This window comes from Anguilla anguilla, chromosome 5, assembly GCF_013347855.1.
Source record: "Anguilla anguilla isolate fAngAng1 chromosome 5, fAngAng1.pri, whole genome shotgun sequence".
NCBI classification, from domain to species: Eukaryota; Metazoa; Chordata; class Actinopteri; order Anguilliformes; family Anguillidae; genus Anguilla; species Anguilla anguilla.
Genome location: NC_049205.1, coordinates 45,320,859 through 45,342,699, shown reverse-complemented (window position 1 = coordinate 45,342,699; position 21,841 = coordinate 45,320,859). Strand labels below are relative to the sequence as shown.

The 21,841-nt window shown below is 47.2% G+C and overlaps 1 protein-coding gene across 3 annotated transcripts in view; it reads left to right on the top strand.

Moving 5' to 3' along the window:
- The window catches only part of LOC118227551 (transcription factor 12-like), a 101,005-nt gene that overhangs the window by 12,275 nt on the left and 66,889 nt on the right, over nucleotides 1–21,841 (top strand). For all 3 annotated transcript variants that reach the window (XM_035418130.1, XM_035418127.1, XM_035418128.1), the window contains 2 exons: nucleotides 13,850–13,923; nucleotides 20,160–20,262. In XM_035418130.1, coding sequence (XP_035274021.1) covers nucleotides 13,850–13,923; nucleotides 20,160–20,262 — 177 coding nt within the window. The remainder of the gene's footprint in view (nucleotides 1–13,849; nucleotides 13,924–20,159; nucleotides 20,263–21,841) is intronic.

Sequence of the window (21,841 nt, the reverse complement as noted above, 5' to 3'; positions counted from 1 at the left end):
CCCCGCCCCCCCACCCCGCAGTAAATCAGTGGGATTAAGTTGGATTCGGACAAATTTGTCCATCAGAATTGAATCTCAGATGATCTGTAAAGGGCTCAGCTTCCATGCAGCTGGTTCTGGTGCCGCTGATTACTGAACATGCTACATAGAAAATATCAAAGGGGCATACTCAAAATGAACACAGGTGTTTAAACGATGCTGATTGATTGTCTATTGACTTTACAAACTCCTCTGTCATAACAGCGGCCTTGCTGTAACACTGTAACCAGCAACGGGGCAGATGAGTGTTGGCTAGCGTACGTCCCTGTGACAGGTAATTACTGCACCTGCCCTCACAGGGTGGTACAGGGGGTCAGGGGTCACAGGTCGGGGGTCAGCCTAGCCCAAAGCCTGCGCATGTCGCGCGCGGCCCAAGCTCCTTAGCTCGCGGCCGAGCCTGCAAGCAGCAGACCTTAGAGGGGCTTCTAACGGCCATTTTCCCATCCCGTTTCCCCGGGAGACGGGCCTCAGCCAGTCCCTGTGGGCCGCGGGCGCTGTCACCGCCCCGCTGAGACGGGGACGGCCGGCCCCGCCCGTTTGACCCGGAGCCCCGCCCCGCTTGGAGATCCCCGCCGCGCGTCCTTCACAAATCCGCTCGCGCCGCGAAAACCCGAAAGGCTCAAACAGACACAGAGCGCATCGCGGCATCAGGTCTCCTCAGCGGGACCGGAGGTGCTCGGTGGGCCCCAGCGCACCTGCGGAGGCGGAGGGCAGAGTCCCCTGAGGCCGCAGGTCGTCCGTGCGCTACGTGCCGGCCGCCTACCCGCCCCCTCAGACCCCCTCGGACGCGGGCGTTTTGTTTACCCGCGCCGCCGAGAGCGCCTGGGTCTACGTGCGGTCCGCGGTCACCCCCCCCGGTCGACCGCCACGCGGTTTTACGAGCGCCAGCTCTCCGCCGGCTGGGCTGTTTGCGTTTCCTCTCGGGCCCGGCTTTGTCTGTGCTCGGAGATAAGCGGCGCGATAAGGGACGAGCACAGCTGGGTCACTGCGCAGGTGTGGGGCGGCGTTGCCGCCAGTCCAGGCACCCTCACAGCACAGCCCGTCAGGTATTACTCAGTTAAGCTCCTGACTCCAGACTTCCTGCTGTCTGCTCTCTCTGCTGAAATCATCATTATCAGCCTTTGTTTATATAGACAATTTAACACCCTACCTGCACGCGACCACGCAGTCACACACACGCGCGTTCATGTGTGACGCGTGCCGATGTACGTTCTAGCGCGCATTTTGTATGTTTGCAAATATGCTTCGTCCTCGGCTTCTCAAACGTTAGCAGCCAGGTTGTGAGTCAGGCTGAGTGTAGAGCAGAGCAGAGCAGAGCATTTATCAGGATTTACATTTCACATATAGAAAACGCTGATGAGTGGAAGTCATTGTCCTGTGGGCCTAATCCACCAACAGTGGCCAGGACCGCCTCTCCCATGTACAGGGATGTTTGCCTTTGCATAATGTGGTTTGTTATTTTTAGGCCTGGGGTCTGGCAGGCTTGTTTTTCCCCCTATACTACGCTAAACACCAATCAAATTGAACTTCAATCTCTTCTCTTAAAAGGACTTGGGGATTAAGTATGTGCCACTGATTTATTCCGAGCTTTTAATTTGTCTTTTGAAGGATTTAGAACAATATATTACAGGCAACGAGCCCTCGTTAAATCTCGGTCTTTTCTAAAGCCATCAACTTTACATTCATGTAACCCCACATTTTTTGTCAGTTACCATGGTTATAATTCCGATAAACAGGAGGATTTTCTCTCTGGTTTCATGATGTCATCACACAGGGTGGAGGAATTGGCTGCATTCATAGGGCACTGAATGTACACGTGCTTATCTGTGTACGCCATTGTGCTTGTGAACAAAGGCTTGAAAATAGTGCTTGTTAACAAGGGCAGTGCCATGTGTAGGCTACACAGGAATGAATGGAAACGCAGCCACTATGGCAGCCATAAATATCAAACCTTAGGGGACTCTGCGTTACCCGCTCTGCAGTCTGAACGATTCGCTTACAGCCGCGCGTCTTAAGATGGCTGTTGTACTTCTGGCTGTCTGTGGTTTTGGCGGTGCAGGGGAACGATGACCGGACAATGAAAGGTGTGTGTGTGTTTGCTTGTGCGCGGTGAGTAGTTGGGGGGTTTTCGCACGGGACGAAGAGCGACGTCGCGTTTGCGACGCGGCCGGGGCACCGGTTAGCAGGCCCGTCCGCGTGCGCCAGTGCGCCCATCCGTGATGGAACTCCGGCGGCCTCGTTATTAAGATTCTTGCGTTATTTCGTTAATTAGAAGTGCTCTCTGTTGTAGGAGAGTTGCAGCTGAAGGGCAGGGCTTTTTCCCCCCCCCGCAGCTGGGTTCTCTGGGCCGCAGACGGGTCAGCCTTAACAGGCAGCCGGCGCGTCTCTCTGTCCTCCGCCGTGCTCCTTCGCCGTCGCCACGGCGCCCTGGCGATGACAGCTCCGTGACTGGGTCGGGCAGCAGGGGAGAATGAGGAAGGCCAGCCTCCTTTTCCTTTTTTTGGAGGGCGGAGGGGGGGGGTGGGAATTGATCTATGTGAGTGTGTGTGTGGACCTGGAGCCTTTGCAATCATCCCAAAGGCTTTATTAGCAGCTTATGATTGCCAATCACTGAGTCATTGAGATTTATCAGGATATGGCCGGGCGTGGCGTCGTGTATCTGTGTATTGTGTCACATGGCGTCCTGATAAGTGGACATGGGTTTTTAATATTAATCCTCGTAGTGAGGCCGTAGAGGAGATGGCAGCATCCTGGCCGGCAGCTGAAAGAGCGGTCGCGTTGTTGCTGGATCAGTCCACTAACGCGTTCTCTGATTAACCAGCCTAATGAGGAGCGCAGTGGAAATGAGCCCGTGTAACAGACTCGTGTAACAGACGCACTGATTATAAACGCTTGGGATTGTGGCGTCAGGCTTGCTTCTCTCCCTGTTCTTTACAGTGTGCATTACATTTCTTCACGTGATGAGCATTTTGGGATGTCTTCGCTGGGCTTGACCTCAACTCAAGTTTTAGATTAATGGAGTGGTGTGATTTGCACCATATAACTTGTTAGTTTAAAAGCGTTTAGGGCCCCGTGCAATTGATACTAAAGAGCAACCTGTGCTAAATATCGTATTTCTTTATTTTAGTTCTTTATTTATAATGTAACGATTAAAAGATGTTGATTTTGATTCTGAAAAGTCACAGGTGGCATCTTCATCCTTCAGGCCCTTGAAAAATATTCAAGCTTGTAGGCTATATATTGTAAATATATTTAATTATACTTAATTTAATTACTGCTACTATCAAGCTCACAAATAATAATGCCACTATCAACATACTACACTACATACTAATGAATCAAGTAAGATTATTATGTCAGATAGAGGGAGAAAAAGACTATGGTTGTAATGGCAGAGACAAGAGGCCGTGTACCTTCTGCCTTTATTTGAATTGTCAGTGCGTTTTATGTCTTTGGCGAAGGGTTTGGCTGGCTCTTCCTGGAAATTCGCCTTTGCGTGTCACGACAGTGCGAGGAGCGGTAGATTAGAAGAGAGGAACTTGGAGCAGCTTGTGCCTTCGCTTGAAGTGCTATAAACCTGAGCTGTGCTCCACGACCCCGGCCTGGCTGTCGGGCCTCTCCGCTGCGTTTTCGTAGCGCGCTCAAACACGCAGCCCCGCGTCAAACCGCCTGCCGAGCGAATCCCATCAATCCGCCGAACGTCCCGCCGACCCGCTGGAATAACGGGGGCGTCCGATTGGCCGGGCCCGCGCGCGTCTCCCTGACAGCGCCGCGCGGATGACTGAGCTCAGGAGTGCGGCGGCTGTCTAATGAAGACACCTTGATAGCCTTGACAAACCGGCTTTCATCGGCGCCACCTTTTTTTTCCGCGGGAGCCGGGGCGGCGGGAGCCGGGGACGACGGCGGCGGCGGCGGTGGCAGGGGCGGCGGCGTGACGGGCCCCGCCGCTCCCTTATCGGGCCCCCCTCCCGCATCTCGTAATTTCGCCTTTTCTTATTTACAGCCTGTCAGCTTTAACGTGGTTAAGCCGGGCGCAGTTACCTTTCTGTGGATTGCTCTTTTTATACCGAGCGAGGCTCGCGATATCGGACTTGTCAGATGGTAATCATTTGGGAACCTGGGGTATTGGGTGGGGTGGGGGGGTGGGGGGGGGGGGGGTGGGGGCTGAGGTGGATGTACTCTGTCTCATCACTGTGAAATTCATGTTCTTATTTACTCATATAAACAAAAGAAATATGCCACTTTTTTCCGTTTTCACTGATTATTACATCTCAAATGTAGAAACTGGCCTTTGCTTATGGTAATCTTTAGTAAAGCGTTCTGGTATCATTTAATGTGTAGTAATGTGTAAACACACACATTTTAGGCTAGCTTGCTTGTATTTACAATGGGTCTGTTGCATTATCCTTTTGGCACCAGGACCGTTTGATTTATCTGTTGAATGTGGTCCTGTTTTGTTCAGTCACTTGACCAACCAGGAAAGGAACCACAATGGTTTGTGAAACAAAACTACCAGGATTTTCATGTGGCCTCCACGCCGTGGGTCCCGGAAATTTTTGTCAGCATTTCGCTCTGCCCGAAAACCGTTTTGTTTCTCGACAATTTGGCAGGCAAAAATTCCATCACGACCTTTCTGATGCCATGTTTGGTAAACTGTTTTCTCAACTGCGGCTGGCAGCAGCCATCTGAAGTAATTAAACGGCTTTCTTGCGTTTTATTTCCGTTTTAAGTGGTCGACAGAATAGTAAACTCGTAATGTTGCAGGCTGACATTCTGCTGCCTTTTTGATCACTTGGAAGAGGCAGTGAAGATGTGGCCTCCTACTCAGTCACTCAGACGCTGCCAAGAGAAATATTTGCGGCCCATTCAAGGTTACGCTCACACGTGTTTGAAGCGAGAGACGACGGATATTACATGTTTGTTCCTGACAGCCCGTTGGCAGGGATCCGCTGTTGGTTCAACATGTTAAGCGCTCCCGACTTTGAGGATGGGGGGGAAAATAACGCGGAGGGCCGAGCGAATGTGGCTCTGAACCGAGGTCTAAACCACACACAGCCGTGATTCCTGCGCTTTATGGAGTGCGCATGAGTTAACGTGCACTTGAAAATGTTTCTGGCCACGTTCAAAGAGAAATTTTTGGCCTACGTGTGTTTTATTTGCTTATTTTCCAGGCTTGAGCAAGTCTGCCTTTGAAAAAAATTTGTGTTGGCAAATTATGCCCGCTGTGTTTAATCATTCAGTTTTCCATTATACAAGGTCTACTTCAGTTTTTATTTTTAATATTCGTGTCTAAAACTGTGGTCAGGTTAATTCCTCTGGTGTACATTTTGTGTTTTTTTTTCAGATTGTATGTTTTCGTTTTTTGCGTTTGTCAGTGTGAATGTAGGCACAAATATTAATGAGAATGACTCCAGAGACGTCTATATGTGCACTTTATATCTTTATGCCGTGTATATGTTGTGGAGAAATGAGTTGTTAGTGATATTAAAAGTCATTAGTGTAGGGTGGACTTCAGTTGGTTATGCCTTGATTAGATTGGTGTGCCAAGGTTCCAGAGTACACAAACCACTTGTAGCAAGAAGGAGGTGTGGTGGCTAGGCTTTATCATTCTAACTATCAGGGTTGTTTTATTTTGACATAGGTAGCTACTATTTTTTGAATCTGTTAAATCATCTTGCAGTGAACCCTCTAAGGTCGTACTGGTGTTGTCTTCTCTTTATGGGAGTCTTTGACACATCTATGCCTACATCCTGGAGGGTGTTCTTGATGTTTGACAGCTGAAAAGCATTTTTTCTTCACAACTGAAAGGATTCTTCAGTCATCCAATGCACTGGTCTTCCGTGGTTTACCAGGTCGTTTGCTATTGCTGAGCTCAACAGTGCGTTCTTGTTTCCTGACAATGTATCAAATAGTTGATTTTGGCATACCCAATGTCTTGGCTTTGTTTCTCATCGATTTTTTTAGCTGATTATTCAGCCTCATGATGGCCTGCTTTACTGGCATTGACATTTGGTCTTCATGCTGAGAGACAACAGCAACCGACTAGAATTGCAAATTTCTCACCTAGAATCAACTCCAGACCTTTTGTTAGCTTTCTTGTGCTAATGAACTAATCATGCAAAAGCTCACAGCTGTCCAAGAAACAACTGAGCAGCAAATTGTCCAATTACTTTTGGTCCCCGAAAGTGGGAGGACTATATGAAATATATATACTTTATGCAGATTATATATTCTTTAATCTCATATTCATCTTTTTATTTCAAATCCAATCTGAGTACGGAGCCAAAACAACAAAAATTGTGTCACTGTCCCAGTACTTTTGCATTTAACTGTATATCTCAACCATAGTTTATCTATCTGAAACTTAGTTTATCATTGAGTCTCTTATCTTTTCAGCATTGTATTAAAATGAAGTTCAGTCTACCATAATATTTAATTTTCTTAATAAATGGGATGAAATAAAATAGATTTAACACATTAAATAAATTTCACAGAATCTATTAATGCTTTCTACTTTACAAACTTCCTTGAATTCTTTTCTTCTGGATATTGCATTTAAAACCACTAAGAATTTCTTCTTTGAAAATAAATACTCACATTCACATACAGGTACACTAATATAAATCTGGTCTTCTGAAAATAGGACTAGGCCACCAGATTTGGCTGTTTGGTTGCCAAGAAGAATGCTACATGGATTCAAGAGTTGTCCATCCCTGTTGGTCTCTGTCTAACCTTTTGAGTAATGCTGTTTGACTGCGGTCATTCAGTGATCACATGCTGGAAAATATGTTCCTGCAAGCTGTGTTGCCGGACCATTTATTTCAGGCAGATATTCTGCACGATGCTCTTTGAAATGGCAGCATAACTAATTAATGTCATCACAATTACAGACTTTATGATCCTCCCTTGCAGATGCCAGCGTGCGCTTTATTTATTTATTTATTTATTTTGTTTTTCCGAAAGAGAGAAGTTCTGCCGCGACTTGGCCTCAGTCGCGCGTGACTAAGCTGGGCCGAGAACAGACAAACCCATCATTACAGCAGTCTGACGAAGACCACTTTCTAACGCTATTTATTCCTGATGGGTTTAAATTAAGCCCGCTGCGCACACTGACACTGCCGGCGCGTCCCTGCCTCTCCCTTTTTAAAAATGGAAAAATAATGCACCGCTGGGGCGGCTGTGCCAGAAAGGCGCTTGCCAAATTTTTCATCATCCCCCCCCCTCAGTCCCTCCCTGGAAATAAAATGGCTACTTGAGAGAATTTGAACATAAACATCTCAAATGTGATAAACTTTTGCGAGGTCCGGTCCAGGGCGGGGGATCTTCGGGGAGACGGGGGCGGTGAAGGTTTTTCATCTCTGGAATATTTGCCGCGGGTGAGGAAGTAGGGCAGTCGGGGACGGTCCTGTGGCTGAAGGGAATTCATTTGTGATGAATGGAGTTCTCAGTCCCGCCGCTCCTCCCGTGAGGCAAAGCCTTTCATCGGCTGTCACATGCCCGCCGTCTCTCTCTCTCTCTGAGCCTCCGTCGACTTTTCCCCGCTGGCGCTTTCCCGGACGACTATTCGCCATTTCGTAGCGGTGACCTGGTAATGCGCACCAGTGAGAGTAGCTCTGACTGGACTTAGCTTAGCTTTGTTCGTTTGCCGTTCACTTCTGGTGCGTTTTCTGTGGCGATGATTAAAAAGGGCCAGCGGATGAACTGGCGAAGTGGACCCCTTTATTAATGCTTAAAATGAAAGGAATTGGAATGTAACAAGTTGAACAAAGATCTGTCATGGCTGCCAGACATGAAAACAACAGAGACAAAGCCAAGCACGCAGAGCTGTGCGCGTGCCAAATAAAATCCATATTTAAATCCTCCACTCAACAGATACTGCACGTGAGTGAACTGCCTTTGGCACTAGCTATAACAGAGACAAAAATATCTCTGGTTTTAAACTTAAAGTGTGTGCCTGTATTTTCTTTTGTTAGATGTCCAAATGATCGTGTATGTAATTGGTGAATCTATCATTCCAGAACCATGGGCATTAATATGGAGTTGGACCATAATAATTGGAGTTTGATGGGGTAGAGGTCAGGGCTCTGTGCAGGCCAGTCAAGTTGTTCCCCACCAAACTCAGCAAATCATTTCTTTATGGACCTTGCTTTATGCATGGGGGCATTGTCATGCTGAAACAGGAAAGAGCCTTCCCCAAACTGTTGCCACAAATGTGGAAGCACACTGTTCTCTAGAAAGTCATATGCTGTAACATTAAGAATTCCCTTCAGTGGAACTAGGGAGTTTAGCCCAAACCATGAAACACAGCCCCTAACCATTATTCCTCCTCCACCAAACTTTACAGTTGGCACTATTCGGGCCAGTCCAGTTGGCACTATGCATTCCGCAAAAAACAGATTTGTCCATCAGACTGCCAGATAGTGAACCGTGATTCATCAGTCCAGAGAACACATTTCCACTGCTCCAGTGCCCAATGGTGATATGCTTTTCACCACTCCAGCCAACGCTTGGCATTGCACATTGTGATCTTGGGCTTGTGTGCGGCTGCTTGGCAATGGAAACCCATTTCACGAAGCTTTTGCCGAGCAGGTCTTTTGCCGACGTTGTTTCCGGAGGTAGCTTGGAACTCTGTAGTGAGTGATGCAACCGAGGACATATGATTTTTATGTGCTACACGCTTCAGTACTCGGTGGTCCCATTATATGAGCTTGTGTGGCCTACTGCATCACAGCTGAGCTGTTGTTGCTTCGATACGTTTCCACTTCACAATTACAGCACAATGAATCTTATGACAGTGCCACATGGAAGACACTGAGCTCTTCAGTACGACCCATTCTACTGCCAGTGTTTATAAATGGAGATTGCATGGCTGTTTGCTTGATTGATTCCTTCTCTGAGCCTTATATGCAGTTGCAGAGTCCTTGTTTAACCTCAGTGTGCAATGAAGGAATCTCTCTGTGACATCAGTGTGCAGTGACAATCAGAATCTCAGCGTGCAGTGATGGAGACTCTCTCTCTGACCTCAGTGTATAGTAATGGAGATGCTCTCTCTGACCTCAGTGTGTAATGATGGAGACTCTCTCTCTGACCTCAGTGTATAGTAATGGAGATGCTCTCTCTGACCTCAGTGTGTAATGATGGAGACTCTCTCTCTGACCTCAGTGTATAGTAATGGAGATGCTCTCTCTGACCTCAGTGTGTAATGATGGAGACTCTCTCTCTGACCTCAGTGTATAGTAATGGAGATGCTCTCTCTGACCTCAGTGTGTAATGATGGAGACTCTCTCTCTGACCTCAGTGTGTAGTGATGGAGACTCTCTCTCTGACCTCAGTGTATAGTAATGGAGATGCTCTCTCTGACCTCAGTGTATAGTAATGGAGATGCTCTCTCTGACCTCAGCGTGCAGTGACATAATCTATCTGTGACCTCATTGTGCAGTAAGAGAATCAGAATCTCCCTGTGACCTCAGAGTGCAGTGACATAATCAGAATCTCTCTGTGACCTAATTGTGCAGTGACATAATCAGAATCTCTCTGTGACCTCATTGTGCAGTGACAGAATCTCTCTTTGACCTCAGTGGACAGTGATGGAGACTCTCTCTTTGACTTCAGTGTGCTGTGACTTTCTTTGACCTCAGTGGACAGTGATGGAGACTCTCTCTGACCTCAGTGTGCTGTGATGGTGACTTTCTTTGACCTCAGTGGACAGTGATGGAGACTCTCACTGGCCTCACTCTGTCTTTGACTTTAATGTGCACTGTCTCATGACACTGGAGTCCAGTGATGTAGTGAGTAGTTAAATTGAACAGCTGAATCATAACAGCCAAAATAACAGAAATGACACACACTATAAAAGCCAAATGTGATTTCTCACATTTATGTATTTTTAGCTTAGGGCCTACTGCTGGTTTCAAAGTATTCTTGGTTGTTTCGCAGAAGCAAAATTGCATGTGCTTTTTATTACTCGGGCTATACAGTATGTCTCCTTCTGTTTGAAGGGACTTCCCCAGTTTGGTCAATACTTTAAATATAGTATACCCATAATGCATTTATACATCTCACTAGCTCACTTTGACCAAGGCTTCTATCTGTTGATTTAAAGATGAGTGTAGTAAAAAGTGGCAAAACTTGTACAGATCCATGGTGTGAGAGAAAAAACCACGATGCTTTACGTCCCTTCAGCAGTGATGTATGTTTACATTTGGTTAAACTGCACTTTAAATGCGCCGTAACCAGCAAGGGAAATGACATTACATCACAGTCCATTCTTTCCTGCGTGTAGCATAACATGCAGAACGTGCGGAGAAGCACCAAGCAGCAAAATGTATCATAGATGTGCAACGGCGGATCAGTTAGTGTGGGGTAATTAAAGATGAGCAGCGTGCCTGAATGCTAATGTTACTAGCGGTTGGGATGTCTGATCTCATATATGTCACGAATGTTGCCATGCTATTTAAAATTGTATTGTACAGAAAATACATGAACAATATCTTAAAGTTTTTAAATAAACCTGGCAACATTTCGGCCATTTTAAATGGGTATTTAGGTTAAAGTGTTTAATGCGATGTGTCGTAATATGTTGTAATGTGAATGAAAGGTTGTGTTGGCAGGGAATAGCTCATCCTGCTTTAGTTAGCACTAAGGCTGCAAAAGGAGGTGGGAGCATACTGGGAGACATTTACTTCACTCGTAGGTCCGCGTTAACTTTAACACTCCAGAGAGGGAACGGTGAATTCAAGAGTGCGCCCCGCCACCCCTCTTCCCGCACTAGCCAGTACCGAGTGTGGCTACAACGTGTAGACCCGCGCGAAGCGCTTGTGCTGCCACGTCCGTAACTGCTCGCTTGAAAGCGTTTCCATGGCGCGCAGGCGCGCGGGCGGCGACCGACGAGCAAAAGCATGCACCGGAAAGGAAAAGGTTAAAACGCGAGCCTGTTCCACAGCAGCGGAACATGTTTGCGTGGCTCGTTTCTATGGGAGCGATAGATTAATCATACATTAATCATGTGATGTGCTTGGCCGACATCAAAGTGGATTACCAGCCAGTGCGACTGGGCGGCTGTGGTGCGTTTGAATGGATAAAGGACAGTGTTTATTTATTTATGTGGATTTGTCGGGCGCTTGTACTGAGGTGTGCTGCAGGTGAGGGAGAGAGTCCTCGTGCCCAGCAGAGTGGAAATGACCCCTGCTCTGCAGACACACTGTAAGGGCTGAAGCCCAGTGTTACTGACAGGCAGCACCTCCAGGACACAGGCTGATTTACTATAGACGTGCTGCCAGAGGCTGTCTTTGCCATGGTGGAGGGCTATGAGTGGTAGTAGTAGTTGCAGTAGCAGTTGTAGCAGTAGCAGTAGTAGTAGTAGTAGTTTTAGCAGTAGCAGTAGTAGTTGTCGCCGCAGCAGTAGTAGTAGTAGTTGTGGCTGTAGTAGCAGTAGTAGTTGTAGCCGCAGCAGTAGTAGTAGTAGTAGTTGTAGCAGTAGCAGTAGTAGTTGTAGCCACAGCAGTAGTAGTAGTAGTAGTAGCTGTAGCAGTAGTAGTAGTTGTAGCAGCAGCAGCCGTAGTAGTAGTTGTAGTAGTAGCAGTAGTAGTTGTAGCCACAGCAGTAGTAGTAGTAGTAGTAGCTGTAGCAGCAGTAGTAGTTGTAGCAGCGGCAGCCGTAGTAGTAGTTGTAGTAGTAGCAGTAGTAGTTGTAGCCACAGCAGTAGTAGTAGTAGTAGTAGTAGTAGCTGTAGCAGTAGTAGCAGTTGTAGCAGCGGCAGTAGTAGTAGTAGTTGCTGTAGCAGTTGTAGTTATAGTAGGTATAGTAGTAGTAATAGTAATAAAAATAATAAGAGAAGTAGTGGTAAAGTGTACTTTTTATAGTCACTATTAAAGACTTTTATTTTTTTAAATGATTGGCTTTTCCTTTGTACTTTGTATTTCCAAACGCATTTGCAGTGCTGGGCAGAATTCTCTCTCTCTGTTCTGAACTTGAGTGAGCCTAGCCGAGCGCGCGTGTGACTGCGACTGAACCCTCTCTGCGGGCTGCGGGGCGGGGCCCAGGCAGCAGACAGGAAGCCTGCCGGATTAACTGCCCCTGGAACCGCGCCAGAGGTGGGACAGCATATTCACTGTGCCGCGGAGCGGGTCTCAGGCGAGCTTCACACGTTTCCGAGCGCACGCGTCCGTGTGAGCGTTTGTTATGACCGCAGGATTATTCTTCACGCTGAAGGCACGTTGACGGAAAAAAACGCGTTTAATATGGCCTCGTGTTTTCGGCTTTTGTCTGTAATTGATGGTTGTTGTGTCCCACTCCTTGTCTTGTGCTACTCTCTGTGATTCGATGTTTGATTTGATGCGGTTTCGGCTCCACGGGAGGGTGGAATCGAATGAACGGTAATGCAGTTTAGCCAAATATGATGGCATTTTGAACAGCGCAATCTATAACTTGCTATCTGTTGATGGCATTCTCCTTTCGCAATTACGCAGCTCACACGGGGGAGGTGAATAGAATGCTGTTACCTACAAAACAATATTGGCTAAAACAGGATGGAGAGTCTCAGATCTCATATTTCTGTATTGAGCAGTCTCCATAAATGCAATTTTCAGGGTCAGAGATTGTATTTGTTCATCACCTACCAGATGTTGAATCCATACAATAATGTCTACTTTATTTATTTTTTTGTCTCTCTCTTTGGCAACACGGGCATTTTAAAATATGAGTTTTATTAAGTTTCGATGCTCAGCTGTTTCGATCGGGCCGCTCTATAAATCACTGCCAAATTGCCGTATGCCAGTTGGCCTTTTTAGAGAACTTCAGTGCGCATGCATATTAAAGAGGGCTTGTTAATTTTTGGTGCGTGATTTATGCAAACCAGAATAAATGATGCACGGAAAATTGGCTTCATTTTTGTGGAGTGGTGCCTTTGCAAAGACATAATGGATTAGTCACCAGCTTCTAGTAAAACTCTTGTTATGTCTGTTTTTTACCTCCTTCCCAAAAAAACAATAGAAATTGGGCAACGTACCAGCCGAATGTCTGGGATGACTCAAGATGCACTCTTGTCCTCATTTTGTAGCTAGCAAGCCTTCGGAGGACAAAGAGAGTGTTCCTGTTTGCCATTGCTGTCGCTTTCTCTGAGAAATCAGTCAGAGGAAGGCATTTTTGGAACTTCGGTTTAAGTTTATGAAGGATCGATTTGAAGTGTCATTTTGAGAGAAGGGGATGTCACTGTGAAAGCCAAATAACGCTCGCACTGCAGACAGATTTTTTAAATACATATATTTTTATAACCAAGAATAAATTACTTTTGAGTACACGTGAGGATATGAGGATTTGGATAAACTGTTTATTCATCCTGCTGTCTTCAAACCTCCTCACACCTACCCCTCTTCCTGAGTCTGTCCATTAATCTGCCCGCCTGTTTGCGTGTGTGTGTCCTGTCAGGTGGTCCGTGTGTACGTGCTGCCTGTGAGTCTGTCGGTTAATCTGCCTGCCTGTTTGCGTGTGTGTGTGTCCCATCAGGTCGTCCGTGTGTGTGTGTGTGTGTGTGTGTGTGTGTGCCTACCCCGCGAGCGTGTCCCTGTGTGTGTGTGTGTGCCCACCCCGCGAGCGTGTCCCTGTGTGTGTGTGTGTGTGCCCACCCCGCGAGCGTGTCCCTGTGTGTGTGTGTGTGTGTGCCCACCCCGCGAGCGTGTCCCTGTGTGTGTGTGTGTGCCCACCCCGCGAGCGTGTCCCTGTGTGTGTCCGCGTGTCAGAGAGCGGGCCGGGCGGGGCACCCCTTCCCGCCTAGCGCCGCGGGGCTGACAGAGCTCTCCGTCTCCTTTGGCAGGTATGGACGAGAGGGCCAGCCAGGTGACGTGGGCCGCAGGTGGCCAGCCCAGTCCCTCCTACGAGTCCCCCCGGGTAAGAGCCGTCCCTGCAGCGGCGCCGCGACCCCAGCGCCAGCTCACATCATTTAGCAGCACCTGGACAGACGCGTCGCCTTTGAGTCCACACACAAGCGTGCAGTAATGACTGCACTTTCAGGCTCAGGCTCCCTGCAAACCTTGCGCCTTATAATTACCCAACTAGCTCTTTAGCATGCACAGTACAGTTTAATTTACAGTACCTTTCTGGAGTACTAGTTCAGTTGTTTCCATTCATTCTGAGTATGAAGATTAGGATTGAAACAGTAGAGCCTTTGCCAAAGAAATACAGAAGATGCACAAAACCCTTATCTTTTCAAAATTTTGGCTCTTCTATTCTAGATTATCCACAAAAAATGTTGTTTTTAAAGTTTGGAGATGCACATTATACTTGAAAAATGCTTTTTACTTTGTACTTGTACTTTACTTGGTTTAATACTATTTAGTATTAGTGATTTGAAATAAAAAATGTCATTTTTTCTGGTTTAGCAGATTTCCTTATTGTGCCTTCTGCATACCCGATGAATTTAGTTTCCCTAGAAAGAGGAACTGAGTATGTCTGAAAGGATATGGTTGAATACAGGTTAATAAAATCCCAGGGACACAAGCCTCATTTTGAAATTGCCAAGAGCAGCATTTTAGTACACAATAATTATTTGCAGAGTTCTCAACAGCATGCCTTCACATGTAGTCATGGGCTTTTAAATTATTTTTTTTTTCTAAACATGACTTAATTTTATGGGAAATACAAACATTCACAAATGGTTTGTGTTAAAATGTGTGCCGTCAATTCCCAATTGGAAAAGCAATTAGCTGTTTAAAAAAAATCAGTGTTTCTTTTTCATAAATTTGTCATAGAATTGTATTGGCACTATTTTTTTGTAGTTTTAAGAACAGTCTTAGCAGTACATTCACCCCTTTGTTTCAGGCACTGTAAGAGATTGCAAGGCAGCACTAGCGTCTTGCTGTTTGCTGTCATTTGAAGCACATTAAAAGCCGCACTAGTGCAACATAAAACGGATGCTTCCGGAGAAGCAAGCCTGCCTACTCTTGCAAAGGGCACGCGTCTCCACTACAATTGTTTGTTTGTTTATTTGTTTTGCTTTCTTTCCCTCCCAATGTGGTTGCACTTGCTGCCCTGTATGGATTTCATTTAACGTCAATCTCCTGTCGCTGCTCATTAGAAATCAGCTAAATGTCAGATCCGCACAGGGCTGGATTGCCTTATTTATTCTCCAGTGCCCTTCCCGAATGAACATCCACAGGCCATAGTTCCGTCGGCAGACTCGATTTGAATTTCGAGATTGAGATGGTTGATACGGCAGCTCCAGGTGCATATAAATCAGCGTTTCTGACACGGCGAGGGACAGGCATCAGCAAACAGACAGATGTTCTTTCCTCCGTACTCCGCATGCTCGGGCCGGCACTGCACCGGAGACTTGAGTTTATTTACTCGGGTCTCGAGGGGCGCCCGTATTACAGGATTACTCGCGCTGGAATATGCAAAGTACGACTGGAAATAAGCAAACGGATAATGTGCAACTATGTAAATCTCCTTTTATGCTTAATATATTTTCTTTTAATTGGCTCAGTTTTTTCTGAAGAGGAAAGCAAATTTAGTATATGAAAATTTGCCTGCGAAGCCTTTAACAGTTTAACAAGAGTGACGGGCTTGTTGCCTTAATTGGCGTAAAAAATGTCATTTATTGATAAGTTAAGTCTCTTTTAGCGCTGTTTGAATACCGGTAGTCCTCATCTTTATGTGTGGGAATCTCACTACTGCGGTGGTAGTAATTGTGCATTCAGCTGCACGCTTAAATCCCTGCACTGTATTAATACATTATTGTGAGAAATTGTCCTGAAATTACAAATCCCCCTCCCGAACCCCAGTCACTGACGCGCCTCAGCTGTCAGGGTGGACTACAGTATGGAATATGCCTCTATAAGCAAACTGCTCCACCATCTCCACGTGTTGAGCACCACACCTTAGTATCCGCCTGGTGCTCTCCAGTAACTAGCAGGGCATGTCGTTTATATGATTTGAATAAATGAAAGTTTTATTAGATTTATTGGAGTTTTTTAACAGCAACAAAGCAATTCCCATGTCTTGCTTACCCTTCCCTAATGCCTGACATATATTTTTTTCTTATTCCCAAAAAAACTTTTTGCTGTCCCAAATTGCATTTGACTTGTGTGCAAGTCTGGACTTGTTTTTTGAGCTATAATTGTTTCATCTTCCTTTGGAGCAGATGAAAGACAGAATGATTGCTGGCATGTTTTGTTGAAGGCTAGTTAGTCAGCATTACCTTTAGTGTATCATACAGTTGTAGCCGGTTGTTGGAGGACACCTCTCCTGTGTATACGCTCCAGAGCCAGGTTTTTTGCTCCACCTGTTAGATTCCTTTGAATTGTCAGGGAAAGATGTACCCCGGGGAGAAGCTGTTTGCGTCGGTCCTCGCCCGTCATCATTCTGACCGCCCTGCTCTCCGCTTTTTCGTTCTCTCTGAAGTGTTCACAGCACGCGCCATGTCTGCCTCATCCCCTGCCTTCGCTTACCGCGGTGTAGCAGGTACTTCCGTTATGGCCGTATGGTCTGGAGGGTCAGCTGTTCATTACAGCGATCCGGTTGCTGTGTAGCGGTATGTAGGTTGAGAGCACACGGGAAGCAGCGGACGGCGGGTAAAGTCCGTGCGTGAACCAGAGCCGGCGTTTTTTACTACCAACTTATTTTTGAGCTATCTGCCATTAATCTGCCTGTTCTCATGCTAACGGACAATTAGGCAACGGTCATTAGCCAACAGGCAGGTGGTGTGAGGAATCTCACAAGCATCGTCTTTAACCCGTTACCGTTTCGTCTGTTTATGGGCTGTGACGTTTTCTTAGTTTATTGTTACTTCATTGTACGATGCCGTCGTTCTCGATTGTGAACTGACAGCTTCCAGTATTAAGCATCCATTTGACTCAAATCAGAAGCGATTGTGGAGGTTGCGCATGCTAATTGGCCAAGAAAGGTTCAAGCCTCAGATTTCTGCAGACCGCAGACACTTGGCTTTGAATTGTGGTGGCTAATTGGTGAAACACTTTAGCTGCACTGGCAAGGTCCCTGTAACAAAACAGGTTTTCAAAAAGCCATTCCAACTAGCTTCTGTTTCGTTATATTTTAATTAAACAAAGTTGTTTTTTCTACAGGTTGGACAAAGCTATTGATTGGCGCGTAATCCATGTACCATGTAATACTGTTGAGTGAGGTCTGTTTCAGTGTGCGAGCCTTTGGATAGAAGTAGAAACCCGCAGGGAGATGGGAAGTCTTGATTATCACTGTTTTAAATGCATATTGGACACTCTGGCAATGGTTCATCCACAACAGTGTTGACTCTGAATGATTCATAAATGTTTTAATTTTTTATTTTGAAAGTGTTTTATTTATTTATTTTTACATTTTTATAAAAGTGAGAACAAAAATAAAAATGAGACTGAATGGCTGAATTGATTTATGTATTATTTGTATGTACGTATTCACTTTAGGCCAGGGCTATCCAGTCTTATCTGAAAAGTGCCGTTTGTTATAGCACGACGACACCAGATTCAGCCAATTGAATTAAGACCTTGAGTAGTAGAATCAGGTGTCGTAATTCTGGGCTAAAACAAAAACCTGCACCCACACTGGCCCTTTTCGAATAAGACTGGACACCCCTGCTTTACTCTTTAACCCCTTAGTTTCATGGCCTTTTCTGTGAGCTGACGGTGAGAATTACGGAGGCAGATGTCGCCTTTCCCTGAAGGAACAGCAGTCTTTTACAGTCTCCAATGGGCTTATTTCCTTCTTGCTCCCTCTCGTTCGCGATTAGCCCACCGCAAACGCCGTCTTCGGGTCGCCGCGCCGATTTTGGCCCGAGAGCCTCTCGGCCGGCAGCTGTAGCCTGGGGACCCGTTGTCCCCGCGGTGGGCCGGGCCAGGTTCCGCCCATTCCCTTCACACCATCCCAGCTCTTAAAGCAAGGCCAGGCCTCACCTGGGACCGCCCCGCTGTACCCGCTAAAGAAGGCTTCTTAAACGCCGGGGAGAGGCGCGAGGGGGGCGGGGGGAGCGAGCCGCGTCTCGCGTCCGTAACCGGGGGCCTGGCGGTCGCGTAGCCGGCGGTAACCGCCCCCTTCGGGCGAAGCGACAGCGCGCGTCACCGTCCCTCCACCTCCCGCGCCCCTGGAGCGTTTGGAAATGATGAATGTTCCGTTATGGATGATCTGACGGTCCTCCGGGAGCGAGGTTCGCCGCACGCGCTTTCCCGCAAGAGCCAAGCGGTACCCTGCAGGCTCGTCCTCCTCCTCCTCCTCCTCCTCCTCCTCCTCCTCCTCCGGCTTCCTGGCAGCCAGCGCCAAGCCGGAAAAGAGCCTTAGCGTTCTGATTAAGAAGCAATTTGCACTCCCCCGTTTTTCTTCATTTCAGCCGCACAGAAGATGCATTATGATATTTTGAGCGTGTGTGTTTTTTTTGTTGCAGGATGTGAGTAGGTTGTGAGGACCGGGTTTGCCCTTGTTCTCGTTGTTTTCGTTGTTGCTGCTTGCCTGCTAGCTCCTCTCGCAGGGGTGGTGTTTTTAATGAATGGGGTCACGGCATTATTAGCCAAAACAATGGCTTGGCAGAAGCACAAAGGGCCAATCTCTGTGGGCCGGCTCGCAGGCGCTCGCTGCTCCACGGTCTTTGAAATCTCTCCATCACCCTCCGTCTTCTCTAAAAAAAGGAGCGCGATCGTAATAAGACCGATAATAGCGCAAGTACGTCGAGCGTAAAAGCCGCGAGTTTGGATGGAAACGCCTGTACAGATCCAGGCCCGTGGCTGGCCTCTCCCTCCGGGCGGAGCTAACGTCGTTTCGGGCGCGTCTCTGGCTGGAGCGCGGGCGGGTTTCTGGCTGGAGCGCGGGCGCGTCTCTGGCTGGGGCGCGGGCGGGTTTCCACAGGGCCTGGGATTAGCGCCGCTCCGCAGTATCTCATTGCAGGAGCCGGCGAGTTGTGAGAGACCACGCTGTGACCGATATTTAGACCAAAGCCACAGAGCAGATAACGGTCATGAAAGGCCACTGCTCAGCTGCACTGGGAAGAGGATGTTTTCATAAGCCACAGGCTCTTTGGGAGTATGTGGGTTACAGCATGTGTGTGTGTGTGTGTGTGTGTGTGTATGTGTGTGTGTACACATACATACAGGCTTACATACATACATGCTGTACCTATGTATATACATGCATACACACTGCAAATACACACTACACATGCATACACGCTCATTACAGAATGTGGTGTGTGTATTACTGTAATTACGTTTGTAAGGCAACTGTATCTACTATATACACTATATACACATATATATACACTACATACATGGTTTTTTGTGATGATGCACCTATAAATTGCTCTGATTAAGAAAAACTGAAGAACAATATTGAACTTCAATAATAATAATAATAATAGTAATACTAGGAAGAGAAAGAAGAAGAATAAATGTTTATTCGAAATGAACTAAGTTGTCGTTAACAATGATGATAACACTGGTCTGTATTCAGTATATGAATGTTAAATTGGAATGCATATGTGCTGTGGCAGGATCAGATGGTAATTGCTGTGTGTGATTGTGAGTCAGGTAGGCAGGTGAAGTCTGGGGGTGAGAGCGCGGGGGGGCGCGTCGGGGGAGTGTGCTTCCCGCGGCCCCGCTTTCAGCAGGGGCGCGCCTGTGATTGACGGCTGGCTTCGTTTGTCAGAGTGGGGGCTGCGTCCGCTGGCTGCTGGGAGTCTGTCGGCGTGTCACCGCGGTAACAATAAATAAAACAACAATCGCAGGGGTCTGAGGTTCGTTACACGCCCGCGTGGATGCGTCTATCTCACGTGTGCTGTTTAAGCACTGCCTCCCGCCTGGAGCCCACTACCTCTGCACTCCCCGCGTGGAATGGGTGTGTGGAACGTTGACCTTATGGCTGTTTAAATGTGAGACGTGTTCTGTATTATCTGTGACTTATTCCATGTTGTACTGCCTATTCTTCCAGACATAGCCCTCCCCCCCCAGGACACAAGCACAAAAAGATTGAAATAGGTAAATTTAACGGTGCAGATGAGAGATGTACTGTTGCAGGGGACAGTTGGCCGCTCGCGTTCCCGCTCTCAGTAATGAGCGGAGTGTCATAGCGCTCAATTAGCGATGGTGCCTAATAATGTGTCTAATGCCGTGTGATCTCCCCTCTCCCCTCAGGACTTCACAGACAGCCCTCATTACGGTGATCAGCTGAGTGACAGCCGATTAGTGGCCCATGAAGGATTGTCCCCAACACCTTTCATGAACTCCAGCATCATGGGTGAGTAGGCGACGTACATCGCGCCAGTGCCCCCCCATCCGCCCCCCCTCGTGCCCTCAGGGCCGAGGAGACGGTCCCTCTCCCTGCTCCCTCCCTCCTGCCCGCTGGAGCGGTCTTCCTTTTCCCCTCCCTCCCTCCCTCCTTCCCTCCCTCCCTCCCTCTCTCCTCCCGCGGCGACAGTCTTCAGAAGCTGACCCTCCCCCGGGGGTCAAAGTCACACCATCAGTACAATTTTCCATCACAAAAGACCGGCTCCCAGCAATCAGAAGCACCACTGGCCCCCAGCGATGGCAGAAAGGATTATTTTAGGAGGTTTGCCGGGGTGGGGTTCGGGGGGGGGGCTAATATGACAAAGACAACAGATGTGCCAAATTTTATTAAACACTTTTAGGTTTAGATTAAACACAGGTTAAGATGACCTTTGAAATGCTTTGTGGATTTATATTAATTTCCCGGTCTGCGCTAGCCTTGTGCAAAAACAGCTGAACTAATGTTGGAGTGCAGCTCTCATGCCCACTTGAACCCGTGTGCTGTCGGGCTAAGAGCTGTTTCAGATGGTAAACTGTGACTCACAGCTCCACAAAGGGGCAATTGCTGCCTCAGTTGCGCTATACTGTCCTTCCAGAGCTGAAACAGTATATTTGTATGTTTCTAATTCATGCTGAGGTTTAAACCTTGTAGGTAGCATTGTTTGGTATGCTTTTTCCTAATTGCACATTGGGCATATGGAGCATCTGCTGTTTCTTTTCACACTCTGTTCTCAAATTCATTTAATGTACCCCAAAAATGAATGAATTAAAATCCGATCAGCCAAGTGAAAAGTTCAATTGCATTATGAATAAAGAGTCTGTAGCAACTGTCAGTTCTGCCTATGCAGTGTTAACCCAGAGTAGAGAAAGAAGGGGGAAAGATCTCAGTCATCATTATCACATATTTATTTATTCCACGTGAGTGAAATATCAGGACAGATTAAGGTTATTTATGGGAGTTATTATGTGTCAGCATCATTGTGTCCTCTCGGGTCGTGACAGTTTTATGTGCTGGTGAATCCGGGCTCATTGTTGAACTGCCCCGGTGACTGGTTGCCATGCAAGGTGCTTAGTTTACAAACGGGTGCTGGGGCAGAGGAGATGATTGAAACAATGTTATCTTTCTGGCTGTTGATCACTGTGTGTGTGCGTGTGTGTGTGTGTGTGTGTGTGTGTGCGTGCGTGTGTGTGTGTGTGTGCGTGTGCGCGTGCGTGTGCGTGTGTGTGTGTGTGTGTGTGCGTGTGTGTGTGTGTGTGTGTGTGCGTGCGTGTGTCTGTGTGTGTGTGTACACATGCCGTGCAGGGGGGTGTGTCCTTCATCCTTCCTGATTCTGACAGTGTGTAAATATGGAAATGATCTTGATGTGTCAGGGAATTAGACAGTCCGATTGTGTGCAAATTGCCTACGCTTATCTGAAGCCTGGATTGGGAGATGAGCTCGGTTTTATCAAATGGAATTTTGGCCGGAGTTTCTGGGATTTGCATGGAATTACTCATTTTCAGCGCAACCTGGAGTCTTTAAGGTTTTTCTGTGTGCCATTGAAAGAGGT